This window comes from Ogataea parapolymorpha, chromosome VI (assembly GCF_000187245.1).
Source record: "Ogataea parapolymorpha DL-1 chromosome VI, whole genome shotgun sequence".
NCBI lineage: Eukaryota > Fungi > Ascomycota > Pichiomycetes > Pichiales > Pichiaceae > Ogataea > Ogataea parapolymorpha.
The window spans coordinates 554821-568772 of NC_027861.1; the positions used below are offsets into that span (position 1 = coordinate 554821).

General features: G+C 42.7%; 6 protein-coding genes across 6 annotated transcripts; 4 read left to right on the forward strand and 2 right to left on the reverse strand.

Moving 5' to 3' along the window:
- Positions 1–27: 27 nt before the first annotated feature.
- On the forward strand, positions 28–2463 carry HPODL_01427 (uncharacterized protein; the record flags this gene model as incomplete). Its single annotated transcript, XM_014077937.1, has 1 exon — positions 28–2463. The coding sequence occupies one exon, from the start codon at positions 28–30 to the stop codon at positions 2461–2463; it is 2436 nt and encodes an 811-aa protein (XP_013933412.1).
- HPODL_01428 (Protein MKT1) lies at positions 2446–4647 on the reverse strand (the record flags this gene model as incomplete). The annotated part of the gene is made up of 1 exon (XM_014077938.1): positions 2446–4647. The coding sequence occupies one exon, from the start codon at positions 4645–4647 to the stop codon at positions 2446–2448; it is 2202 nt and encodes a 733-aa protein (XP_013933413.1).
- A 209-nt stretch (positions 4648–4856) lies between these two features.
- Positions 4857–5828, forward strand: HPODL_01429 (Conserved hypothetical secreted protein; the record flags this gene model as incomplete). Its single annotated transcript, XM_014077939.1, has 1 exon — positions 4857–5828. One exon carries the CDS (start codon positions 4857–4859, stop codon positions 5826–5828), a length of 972 nt encoding a protein of 323 aa, XP_013933414.1.
- Positions 5829–5865: 37 nt separating this feature from the next.
- Positions 5866–6225, reverse strand: HPODL_01430 (uncharacterized protein; the record flags this gene model as incomplete). The annotated part of the gene is made up of 1 exon (XM_014077940.1): positions 5866–6225. The coding sequence occupies one exon, from the start codon at positions 6223–6225 to the stop codon at positions 5866–5868; it is 360 nt and encodes a 119-aa protein (XP_013933415.1).
- Positions 6226–6292: 67 nt separating this feature from the next.
- On the forward strand, positions 6293–7342 carry HPODL_01431 (uncharacterized protein; the record flags this gene model as incomplete). Its single annotated transcript, XM_014077941.1, has 1 exon — positions 6293–7342. One exon carries the CDS (start codon positions 6293–6295, stop codon positions 7340–7342), a length of 1050 nt encoding a protein of 349 aa, XP_013933416.1.
- Positions 7343–9086: 1744 nt separating this feature from the next.
- Positions 9087–13931, forward strand: HPODL_01433 (phospholipid-translocating ATPase; the record flags this gene model as incomplete). The annotated part of the gene is made up of 1 exon (XM_014077942.1): positions 9087–13931. The coding sequence occupies one exon, from the start codon at positions 9087–9089 to the stop codon at positions 13929–13931; it is 4845 nt and encodes a 1614-aa protein (XP_013933417.1).
- Between the last annotated feature and the right edge of the window lie 21 nt (positions 13932–13952).

The window sequence follows — 13952 nt, forward strand, 5'->3', positions numbered from 1 at the left end:
AGGCGATCAATTACTTGAGATAACTTGATGACCAACCAGGGAGAATACCTGGAGATTCCGAATGTACCTGACGAGGAGCCACCGGCTTATGAAACTTTGGAGGATGCATCCGGAGAGTTTGCAACCTATGAACAATTTGATATAGATGAACCGGCACAGAGACCAAGAATGAGCCCGCGTGAGCTGTTCCACAAGGCTGGGGATTTCGCAAAGAGTTTCAACAAACGATTTTTTCGTCCCATAAACAACGCCTTGGATCCGGTTTATGAGCTTTATCGATTCATCAGCACCAAAACCGAAAGCTACATTTCTAAAGTCGGCAATCCGCTTATCATTAAACGACTCCTATATGTCTTATTTATTGCCACGATCATTTACGTTATATCGATGTCCGGCTTATATCCTGAGGCTGCTGGGTCATTGTACGGAGATTTCTATGATGTACAGAAGCTCCATTCCTACATTGACTCCCACGTGGAGGTTAACAGAATCGAAGAAAATCTGGAGTACCTATCCTCCATGCCACACATGGCCGGCACGGCTGGTGATCTCGCTCTCGCTCGATATATTGAGGACATTGTTTCTGACTCCGCGCTTCAATTGGATGGAAACTCAAAATTCACTGCATATGTCAACTATCCTGAAAACGTGCATGCTAAGTTGTACCAAGGAGATAAATTAATACACGATTGTGACCTGATCGAAAAATTGACGGGCCAAGACGACAATGAAAATAACATCGAATTGCAACAGATTGCATTCAATCCGGGATCAAAGAGAGGCTCCGCCAAGGGTCGTGTGGTCTACGCCAACTATGGCACACTAGAGGATTATAAATTACTGAGGGAAAAAGGTGTGAATCTCCAGGACTCAGTGGTGGTGATAAAATATGGAGGTCTCTTGATGGAATCAAAGAAATTGTATTATGCACATGAGCAAGGGGCTTCTGGAGTTCTTTTCTTCAGCGACCCGAAACCAGGCTCTGCTTATAACATGCGTTCTATACAAAAAGAACCTGTCGCATTACCAGATTATTATACTGGAAATATGGTGAGTCCTGGAGGAGGAGTTCTCGATCGAGTCCCAGACTATTTTGATTTGAACATCATGTGGAATTCCAACAACTGCACCCCACGTATTCCAAGTATTCCCGTCTCGTGGGAAAGCGTTAAGAACATTATGATCCCTTTGAAGGGACATGGGGAGAGAGTTGATGGATGGACCCTTGATTTCGGTAATGAAAAGGTTGAAATTTGGACGGGAAGTGACGAGTTCATTGTTGATATGTCGAACGAAGTGGCAGAAAGAATGAACAAGGAGGTTTGGAACGTTGCTGGACGGATAACGGGATCCGAGCAAAACAATCTTGCAATTGTCATTGGGGCAGCAAGGGACTCCCCGGGATATGGCGCTGTTGATAGCACAGGAACTGCAGTTCTCCTTGAGCTCATTTCTTTGTTCTCCAACATGATGCGTGCAATGAAATGGAAACCCCTCAGATCAATCTATTTTGTTTCGTTTTCGGGAACAGACTACAATATGGCCGGTTCTACCTACTTCGCTCAGAGTAAAAGTGACTTCTTCAACCGCCAAGGATACACTTATATTGACTTGAGTGATGCTGTGTCTGGCTCCAAGCTGGAGATTGCGGCAGATCCGATTTTGCACTCCTTGATTGAAAATTCCTTGAGCTTGGTGGAGGATCCAGCCACAAATAAATCACTTGCTGAAGTTTGGGATAAAACCTTCTTATCCATGAGAGATAATACAAAGAATTATCAGCCGTTCATTTCACACTTTGGGATGCCTGCCGCAGAATTTCGATTCAAGGGCAAAAGCTACCCCAAAAACAGCTGTTTGGACACATTCGACAATTTCAAGAAGCAGAACATCGACAGGGAAATGCAATATCACAAAGCACTGACTCGATTAGTGGCGAAAATCATCTTACAGTTGACTGACAAGCCAATCATTCCCTACGATATATTCAACATGGTCTCTGCGATTAACAGGAATATGAAGGATTTGCGTTCTTACGTAGAGTTCAAAGATAAGAACTCGAAATTGGATTTCACAAGATTTGACACTTCCTTGATAAAACTCAAAAGTATCGCCAGAGAGCAGCAAGCATTTATCAAGACCTGGACTGAAATTGTTAACGCTGACTCAGGCTCAGAGCCAAATCTCTTGGCCGTCAACAGGTGGGACTGGAATGCAAAGCTTGTTCTTCTAGAAAAAATACTGCAATCATCTAACGGCATATATGATCGACCATGGCATAAGAATGTTCTATTTGGAAATGAGTTTAGAATTCCTGAAACAAAAGAAATGTCATTCATATATGACTCCTTCCCTGGTGTTCGGGATGCGATCGATGCGGGAGACTGGAAAGAAGCTCAGAATCAGCTTGAACTGATTTGTGAGCTTATGGACCAATGTTTAGATCTATTTCAACTGAATTGAATTAGTTGAGTAGCTGGATTCGATTTTCGTAATAAGTTCTTCGCTCGTGTCGATCATGGTAGTGAATGCCTCGTCCACTTTAATCAGTTTGTTTTGTAGTAAAGCGCGAACGAGAGCAATCACTTGCTTCACAAACTTTAAGCCGTTCAAAAACTCTGCTGATGGCTTTTCATTGACGGCTTTCAATAACGATTCATCTACGGAAGCAGATGCTTTCTCAACGTCCAGATCAGCAAGGTATGTTTCTAAGAATTCTTGTGCCACAATTCCTAAAAGAACATTAGGAAGCGATCTTCTGAACGGAATCTCCGTCATGAGCTTTCTCCAAGATTTATTGTCTCGTTGGAATTTGTCCAAGTCATCGTGATTTAGCAATTCCAAGGCGATGATGTTCGAAGTTAGGAGATCCTTTGTATATGACTTCAGTTTGTCCATCACCGATCTGAACTGAAGTAAAGGTCTGTGGACTTTATAGACATAATTGACAGGATTGAAATTCGACATCGGTTGAAGAGAAAGGATTTTCGAGATGAAAATTGCGGCGTTTTTGTACTGCTTATTGTCTGTCTTCAGATCGTTTGGCTGTAGAATATCATCAGCCTTCAACTCAGAAAAGCGCTTGAAGAAAATGAGCAGCAGAAAGAGCGTTTCCACGTTGACTGACTTAGAAAGTTGAGGCAAGAGCTTTCCCCACTCAGTCAATGTGAAATCATTCTCGGATAAAAATCCATAGATGTAGAGCGTTCTGATCAGGCCTGTTGAGATAATTTCATAGCTGGTGGAAATTCTGCTGCCCTCCTCGTCTGCTTTTGCAACCACCGTATCTTCCAAGAACTCGTCGCTCACTCCTGATAGAAAAGCTGCTAATTGGAATGATCTGGCAGTGGTATGTCTAACAAGAAGCGGTTTCACTTTAAGATAAAGGGGAGGAGTCATTCTCTGGACAAGTTCATACTCCTGGCGACCATTGAAAACGGTTTCTAGGCGCAATTTTTTAAACTGGTAGTATCTGTTGAGTGAATTTGCAAACAGGTTAAGAGTTTTGCCTCGTATCTCTAGAGACTCCTCGTCGCAAACAAGTTTTTGGTATAAAGGTGTCACCGACATGTCTAAGGGTAATCTTTCAATTTGTGTTCCATGGATCAACGTCTCACAAAGTTCAAAGGCTGTGAGACCTATCGATTGGTAGAAAAACAGCTCGTCTGGTAGTCTTTGCCCAATCACCTCGTGCAGGTCGTCGGGGATTCGCTTCGAAGGTTCTGATGGTGTTGTTTCCGTGGATGTGTTGGAAGAATTGAGAGCCTGGGGACTAGCTGCCACAGAAGACAAGAAAGACGCGTCACTATCCATCTGCAACAATTCAGTTCTTCCATTCACTTTCAGTACAGGGGTGTAGTCAAGAGAGGCGCATCCTTTCTGATATATTTCCATGTATCTTCCCCCATTAGGTAATGCAAGAAGGGAATTGTATATCGAGCCACCATTAAGGATAAATTCGTGGAGAGACGGGAAAGTTGGAGAGGATGGGATATGGGGGAAAATGTTGATGTTATAAGGTTGGAAGCCATTACCAACACACATAGAAAGGTCCTTGAATTGTTTCGGACTGAGGTTGAGTTTTCGAAGTACACTAGACTTTTCAAGATATTTGAACTGTTTGCTCTCGAATTCCATGCTGAATATGAACTTCTCTACACCTTCAATAAGAAGGCCATCTGTTGACCCAAATATGCAGTGTATCAAGTTCTCTGCCAGCAGATACTGAAGCTCAATCCATGCAAAATACGGAGCGACGATATAGTCCACGCCCTTGGACTCCAGGATTTGCATAAAATCATCCATGATTGGCCTCAAAGCCAATGGTGTGTTGGAATCCCTGAAACTTTCATTGTAATGCTCTCTTGCAACTTTTTCGTCCCATATTTTTTTAAAGTTCTTCTCGTGCTGTAGTAGTTCAGGTTCCTTGATATAATCAAACTGGTCCACAGTTCTCAGACCTGGGAACACAAAGATCGGGGTTATTTTGAGCTCTTCAAATGACTTGAAGTCCGATTCCATCAGCATTTTCAAGGTCATCGGGAAACCCGCGATTGCTTCGAGGTTCGGTTCTTTCCTAGGTGTGAGAAGTCTCGAGAGATAATGCTCAACCTCAATTCCAATGACTGCATTCTCCAGCACATCCATGGGACAATTGGATACAGTTTTTAGGTCAAAGAGATAGGGCTCGAGGGATCTAATGGGCATATTGAGACTAAACACGAAGCTTTAAAGGTTGAAAAAAAAATATGGACGAAATTGAGTTTTGGGTGGCGTCGATCGCCGCGTCGGAATCTCGAGACACTGAAATTAAAACACGTACCCAAACTTATTCAAGCTCAGTCCGACTCCAAGTGATGAGATTTTCCTTCTTATTATTATCCATTGGATTGCTGGTTCCCACTTGTTTAGGTGTGCGATATGAGACCCTCACATCTAAGTACAAGAGGAACATTGTTAAGATTACTGATGCCAATTACCAAGATCTTTTGAACAACGAGGATTTTGACATAGTACTGTACCTGACCGCATCCAGTCCACAAGTTGGTTGCGTTCTATGCAATGAATTCCAACCTGTATTTGAACAGCTCGCCTCCTCATTTTATGAAAATCTTGAAACTCATGGTCTTGGCTCTGATGACACAAAGTTGATCTTTGCATATTCTGATTTTCCCGACTCCAGAAAGCTTTTCCAACAATTGGCACTTAATAACGTTCCGAAGGTTTACTACTACAATGCACAGCAAGGAATTGGTTTGAAACCTAGTGATGAATTCATGTTTATGAGCACTGATCTGCTCTCTACATTGACGAGCTGGTTGGTGGCTAAGACGCACCTAAGCCCCGAACTATTTGCTTTAAAGACCAAAATCAACTATACTGAGTTATTCTTAACATTTTGCATTGTTTTCGGACTTGGGGTGATCATCACACTGAATTATAAAAGGGTTTTAGCCATCATTACCAACAAAAGGGGCTGGCAAGCGTTTAGCATTTTGCTTGTCATTCTGTTCACATCCGGTTACATGTTCAACGTTATTAGAAATACACAGTACATTCGTACAAATAAAGACGGTTCCAACATCTATTTCATGGGTGGACACCAAGCACAATTGGGAGTCGAAACACAGATTATTTCGGTAATCTATGGACTTTTCTGTGCTGGTATGGTGATCTTGGTGGACATGTTCAAGAAGTTTGAGAATGCCAAGTTGAGACTGTTTGGTTCTATTGGTTTATCATTTGGCCTTTTCGTTTTATACAGCATTCTGGTGACTTGTTTCCATGCCAAAAATACTGGCTATCCATATTGGCTTCTAAAATTATGACTCTATTATATAGTTGAAACGATTGCATATGACTATGTTATTCTGAGCCCATATTCTGAAGTATTTTGTCTACTCGTTGTTCGATAATTTCCATTTTAGAGCTAATGGCGCTCATCTGCGATTTAATAGCTGTGACTCGCTTCACATACTCATCCAGCGAGATAGTGGTATTGTCTTGACTTTCTTTACTTTCCGTCAAGTTTTCTCGCGTTCGTTCCAACTTACCTTCAAGCTGGCGTAGAATGCTTGAAAGTATGACTTGAGACTCATAGAGAGATGTGAGATTCAGGTTTAGCACCTCCAGTGGTGATTCGACTAATGATTGTACCACCAACTCTATCGGATGGACTGTCCCACCAGAGCCTTGAGTATGGTTCAATTGTGGAGATGGGGGCATGAAATTTGATTACTCCGGAATTTAAAAAGCATAAATTATTTTATAATTACAATATTAAATTTGAGATATGCTGGTTCGTGCTTATTCCACTCAACGACCATTATTACTGGACATTTTGCCCCAGCGCAAGCTCATCAAGCGTCTGCTTTTTGACTTTGATGCTAGAATGAACCTGAGGAAGTATATGCCAGTGATACAAAACATTTACGATAATGTTGGAAAAGATAAACTCTCATTTCCATCGAAGGTGCAAGGATCAGATCTTCTTCTGTTTCAGAAAGTTCTGTCGGAAATACGAACTCAAACTCACACATCAAATCAACACCTTGTTAGATTGGAGGATGAACTTATAGAGAGGGCTGCGGAGCTGGGAAGTAGAGATGCACTGACAATTGTCTCGTTTAGAGCTTTACGAGATCAAAGCGGAGAATACACTGATGAAGACAAAGTTCAGGCGAAAAAGTTCATAGAACAACTAAGAAACCTAGAGCATCCTCTCGTTTACAAGATGGGGGGAGATTATGATTTTGACCAGGGCAGATACAACGAAGCTGTGAATCAATATTGGAAATTTATAAAACTCGATGCTAACTCATTTCTGTCCGCAGAAGTTTACAAAACGATGGGCATGATCCATTTCCAGCAGAATCAGCTTCTTCGTGCCAAGCTTTTTTTTGAAAAGTCCATCAAACTAGCCCCAATTTCCAAAGTAGCACAATCTCACTACATGCTCGGTCTGATATACGAGATTGATCCCTTACGTTCTCGCTACCACTTCGAAATGGCAGCAACACAAGGTTTCAAGGAAAGCTTCAAGACGCTTGGTTTTTTGGAGCTAAACTACTTCAAAAATCTCTACAAGGCCAAAAAATGGTTTCAGATGGGAGCAGAGCTGGGTGATCACAACTGCATGATTGGACTTTTCGATGCCTATATACGAGAAAAAAACTGGAAGTCTGCAAGAAAAACTATTGATGCCCTGACCAATTTTGCAGAACAAAACGGCCTTGAGCTGAACATACAGTCGCTTAGAAAAGACTCAGTTGAACAATTGATAGCGCATGAATCAGCTGCTCCTATCACGCAACAAAAAAATAAATCGTTATGGGACGTTTAATTAAACTTGTATATAATGACATCTCCCGTCCTGCGAAAATCCCAGTGAAATCTGCTATTGAAGATTCGATGATGTTCTGAGTAGCTGCTGTTACGGAGGTATTCTTTCATGAATTGCTCCAAGTTCTCAAAAAATACTAGGTATTCAGGCCATGTATGTGGATGAGACCCTCTAATCTCGTCCTTAGAATTCTCAGCAGTAAGAGAGGGAAAGTTTTGTTGCAGAAATCCCAGCATATCGTCATAGAATTCATCCGACTCATCTCTATAAGCAGTCAGATCTGATGAGGAATTTAAATGCAACGGAGGCTCACATGTCAAGAACCATATATCTACCTGATTTGGCTGCAGATGGAAATGGCTTTGGAATGGAGTAGAGTGACACGGGGTTAAAAATCCAATGGAGGATTGCCTGCTACCAATTTCATTTCTGAGATATTGTGTAACGGTAATGACCCCACTCTCATGGATCTGTGTGAAATAGAATGCGATTGCGGTGTTAAAGAATGCAATGAAAAGGATCAAGCAGGAAAATGTAAAGGGTTTGAGTTTTTTGAGCGCATAGAGTACCCCATGAGTGGTAAAGAAGAGTAAAATAGGCATCATAGGATATATGAAACGAAATTCTTTGTGCTGAATCAAGGAAAAGGCCAGAATATCAATGATGAGCACCAATTTGAGCTCCCTTGCTTTCTTGACTAGCAACCCAATTGTAAAAAATGGGAGGTAGGTCAATAGTATCACAGGAATAGCCTGAAAAAAATAAAAATCCAATCTTGAAACACCGTAAAAAGATGAGAGGTTCCTAGACACATTGAAGTCGAGAAATTTGATGGAGGGGATAATCCAGGTGCCGTAAAAATAACGGTTTACTATGCTGTCAACGCCTAAAACGGCGATACCAATGAGAATGGTGGATACCATGATTTCGAACCTAGGACCTCTGCGGAAGTTTCGCAGTCCGTAAACCGCCCATATCAGGCCATTTGTTGGTCTAATTATGCAACAAAGCCCTGCAATTGTCATAGAGTAGATGTAGTAAACATCAAAAGTTTCAGGGTATAGAAACAAGGCTATAGTTGTAAGTGCCAGTTCAAGTGAGTTGGAAAATGATCGACAATAACAATACCAATTAAATGGCGAGAATAAGCTCAAGTAAAACATCAAGCGCCTTGCTGAAGGGTCTTTGGTCCACTTACATGCCAGCTTGTACTGGAAAGTCTCACCGACCGAACAGATCAAAGCGTTCATGATTTTGGGGAGGTAAAGCAGATATGCATAGTCGAGACGCATCAATTGACATATTTTGTAGATTGGAACGTAAAGCAAAGGATGCAAGAAGGACCGGATTCCCTGACGCCATTCCCAGGTCAGGTACCCATAGCCAAATACCTGATAATGCGCCGGTTCAAGTGCTTGCCAATATTCGTCGGCTTGGAAAAAGGTATTGATTGAGAGAGAGTTGACGAGTCTAATTGTGAGAAGAAGAGCGAACAACCCAGCATCTGTTTCAGGAATCGGCCAAGATTCAGGCCTCGTCAATTTTGCCATGATTTTGGTCATTTGATTCACTGATGCTGCGCCATGCACGAATCAGACAAAAATAGATGTTTAAACGTGTGCGTACGATTTCTTCAAATCATCCGGAAGAATAAAATCTTTAGAGGATAGTCCTTTACACATAGATAGCCGTGACAAAGTCCATTTAACCAGCGCGCTTGAGATATCTGGAGAAAGGTTTTTACATGACTTCGTCTTCAGAGCGTTCAAATGGCATTCCCACCATCACAGTGGAACAAGAGGCTTCATCGGAGGGAGCTTTATCGAAGCCAGTGAAAACTCGGAAACGTGGTTTCAGTCTCCGAACTCAGCTCTTCAGCAAGAATGTTGCGCAGTCTGCTGAGAATTACTTAACGACTCCCGAAATCGAGCTCAAACAGGTGGATAATTCATATCTTGCTGATGAGCTCGACGTCTTCAGACATGATGACTCGTCAACAAATCAAGCCAGCCTCTATGGTAGTTCTGTGTCAATCAACCAATCTGTGATTGACCTGAATGATGAACCACAATACAAGTACAACTATACACAGCGCACGACGAGCAAGTACCATTTTATCAAGGCCACTTTCAATGCTCTCATGGGGATCTCAAATGCTCCAGAGTCTAGGGGTGGTCGCCGTCTCCCAATCACAGTCAACCTCAAACGGAGCGAAGAGCCGTCTATAACCAACAAGAAAGGAGAGGTGCTGCTGCTCGATAACCGCACAAATCAGCCCTACGTGAACAACGTCATCACCTCGTCGAAATACACCTTGTTGAGCTTTCTGCCCCGACAACTGATTGCTCAATTTTCCAAACTCGCCAACTGCTACTTCATGACAGTGGCCATCTTGCAGCTGATACCCTCGTGGTCAACAACTGGTACATCCACCACCATCATTCCCCTCTCTATCTTCATCTCAATTTCTATATTGAGAGAAGGTTGGGACGATCTGAGACGACATAAACTAGATAAGGTCGAAAATAACAAGCCAGGCACAGTGCTTAAGATGGGAAAGTCCCACTATTCCTCGCATTACGTTTACAGCAAGAGTGCAACATCTTTCTCGCGATTGAGATCGAGCACTCAGTCCTTTGATACTGATGATCTAGACTCGCAAGACGAAAATATGATTTTTGACGAGAACTCTTTCGTTAACGAACAACTTCTCAGCAAAGAAGGAATATCGACAATACACACTAGATGGAAAGATATTAAAGTGGGAGACATTGTGAAGATTGATTGTGATGAGTGGGTACCGGCGGACATTGTTCTGCTAACTTCAACAAACGACATGGGAGAGACTCTAGTAGAGACTATGGCTCTGGACGGAGAAACGAATTTGAAGTCCAAGCTCCCAAACCAGGAACTCCACAAACTAGCCAATTCAATTGAGGGACTGCGCAAACTTAAAGCAAACATTCATTGTGAAGATCCGAACTCGGACCTTTACAATTTTGAGGGATCTCTGGATATCGAAGACCCCACATCTCACGAAACTAGAAAATTTGCATTGGGCCCCGAAAATATCATTTACAGAGGGTCGATTATCCGAAACACCGATTCGTGTTTGGGGGTGGTTGTTTTCAGCGGTGAGGAAACGAAAATTAGAATGAATTCCATTAAAAATCCTCGGATCAAGGCACCCAAACTTCAAAGATCAATCAATTACATCGTCGCATTTATGGTTTTTGTGGTTGCCTCGCTAGCAATGTTTTCTTTTATGGCCGAGAGAATATTCTACAAAAGGTACAGAGACAAGAATTGGTACATCAGAGGCGAAGATGCTGGTATTGCCCCAACAATCATGAGTTTCATTATCATGTACAACACCCTTATTCCTCTCTCTCTTTATGTTACTATGGAGATCATCAAAGCCATTCAAATGGTTCTATTGCAGTGGGATATTGATATGTACCATCCTCAGTCGAACACGCCCGCTGAAGCACGCACTGCCACCATTTTAGAAGAATTGGGACAAGTTAGCTATATTTTTTCTGACAAAACAGGTACTCTAACCGATAATGTTATGATTTTTCGCAAGTTCAGCGTATGCGGTACAGCGTGGATTCATGATATGGACCAGCCTGATGCGAAGGACTCCGATACGTCTCAAATTCCACTTACAGTGGACTCTTGGGATGGAGCTACAAATCCAGGCAAAGGTACAACAAGATCAGGCCCTGTACCATTGGCTGGTCGATCAAGCTTGTCATCTGTCAATCCAAGTTTGGTAACTGCGCAGACTGCGAAAATACAAAATCTAGATTTCAAACCCAGCATCAAGTCATCTGCGGAGCTCATCAGGTATTTACAGACAAACCCAAACACCATATATGCCAAGCGTGTGACATTCTTTCTTCTTTCTATCGCATTGTGCCACTCCTGTTTCCCCAAGAGAACAAAGACGGATTCCGTTCCCGAGATGGATACTATGGAAGGATTCGAGGAAGAAATGGAGTCCATAAACTACCAGGCTTCTTCTCCTGATGAGCTGGCTCTAGTTCAGGCAGCCTGTGAGATGGGCTTCATTTTGTTCGAAAAGAGACAGAAAACTATTACCCTCAAGCTGTATCCGCACGGATTTGATGAAGAGCCTGTATTTGAGGATTATGAGATTCTCGACGTTGTTGAGTTTTCGTCAAATAGAAAACGGATGTCGGTGATACTTCGACTTCCGGATTCGAAGATTGTTCTATTCTGCAAAGGAGCCGACAATGTTATTATGGAGAGACTGAGGAACTCTCAGGTGGCCTGCTCGAAACAGCAGGAGTTCTCGAGAAGCGTTGCCGATCGGAAACGGTATGAGGCAGAACTTATTCTACAGAGACGGTCGATGGATTCTGTCCGTTCAAGAGAGGGCAGGAGCTCGACTTCTTCGGTTCCGAGACCAAGTTTGAGCTTGTCCCGTTCTTCCATGGAGGGTGTGTCGCCTATCCGCGCCAACCATGCTTCCAGGGCAATAGATTCTGTCCTTTCTGATGATTCTGAAAGACACGAACTTGAAGAGATAAAGAGCAAAGCTAGAAAATCATTGCAGTTGAAACAGACAGAAAAGTATAACCTGCGCGAAGAGGTATCTTACATTCCATCGGACAGACTGGTTGTCAATGATGAATACGTTCTAGAGAAGACCATTGAACATGTGGAAGATTTTTCCACGGAAGGCTTGAGAACATTGCTTTACTCTTACCGTTATCTCTCTGAAGATGTTTATTCGGAATGGTCCCAAAAGTATGGCAAGGCAAAGACTTCTCTGACGAACCGTGCTGAACTGGTTGAGAAAATCGGTTGTCAATTGGAAGAAAATTTGGAGCTTTTGGGAGCCACTGCCATAGAAGACAAATTACAAAAGGGGGTTCCAGCTACGATTGAGAAGCTTAGACGAGCAGGAATAAAGCTTTGGATGCTGACAGGAGATAAAAGGGAGACTGCTATCAACATTGGATACTCTTGTCGATTGATCAAGGACTATTCGAAAGTGATAGTACTCTCTAATGATGAGGGGACGGAAAGGCTGTCTTCCATCATGACAGCTGCAGAGCTCGAAATTGAAGAAGGCAACGTGGCTCACTGTGTGGTTGTCATTGATGGTGGCACTTTGTCGGATATTGAAATGGACAACACGTTGATGACAGTGTTCATCTCTCTTTGTATGAAGTCAGACTCTGTTATCTGTTGCCGGGCATCTCCCTCTCAGAAAGCCAAAATGGTGACAAGTGTTCGCAACCTAAATAAGTCAAAAGTGACGCTTGCCATTGGAGACGGTGCCAACGATATTGCCATGATTCAAAGCGCAGATGTGGGCGTTGGAATTACCGGTAAGGAAGGCTTGCAGGCTGCTAGAACGTCGGACTATTCCATTGCTCAGTTCCGATACCTGCTCAAGCTCTTGCTCGTTCACGGTCGCTACAACTACATCAGGACTTCCAAGTTCGTTCTTTGCACATTCTACAAGGAACTGCTTTTTTACTTGACCCAACTATTGTACCAGAGATACACACTTTTCACAGGCACATCGTTGTATGAGTCGTGGTCGTTGTCCATGTTCAATACATTGTTCACATCTTTGCCGGTGCTGTGTGTTGGTATGTTTGACAAGGATCTACGGCCATCGACTCTTATAGCTGTTCCCGAACTCTACGCAAAGGGACGAAACTACGAATCGTTCAATTTCAAATTGTTCCTTTTCTGGTCCCTGCTGGCAGCTTCACAGAGCACGACGTTGTGTTTCTGTTTGTGGAATGTTTATGGATTTCCTGCAACGCTGGATAACACAACGTATCCGCTGGGAGTGGTGATGTTCACTGTGCTAATTGTCATCATCAACGCAAAATGTAACATTATTGAGATGCACTCAATTACCAAGCTTTCCCTGATATCTTTCTGTGTGTCTGTTTTTGGCTGGCTGTTGTGGTGTATGCTGCTCGTGGGACTATACAAAACGAAAGACAGCACTATATACTATGTTTCACATGGGCTGTTTGAGCATTTTGGCAAGGATATCACTTTCTGGGCCAGTATTTTAGTGCTGATTGTTGTTGGACTTTCCGTAGATATGCTATTCCATTTGGTCAAAGTTAGTTTGTGGCCCACTGACACCGATGCGTTCCAAGTCCTCGAAAAGAATAACAGGTTACGCAAGCAAATGGAATTGAATGCTTTTGACGTTTTAGCGCAGAGCTGGACTTGGATGCATGAATCACAGCTAGTTGAACAAGATATAGAAAATTATTCAAGCATGAAAAAGGGACTCTACCAGTTCCGGTCATTTCTGAAAAAGGGCTCCATTCACCCTTCCAAGCAAACCAGAAAACGGAAGCAAACTCTTGTGAACCCCACAGAATTGCCCGCTGGATCGCCGGCCAGCGTGAAGATCGCATCTTTTGACCTTTCAGATCAGGAGATGCTGCCGAGCGGCAAGATTATTCGCCATAGAGGTGACGATCACACCTTCACGCGCATCTTCAAAAAACAGGAAGAAACAAGGGATATAGAATCCATCTTGGACGAGAGAATGAGACATCTAGAAGAAATGGAAAAATAAGTACATTGGATGAATAAAATA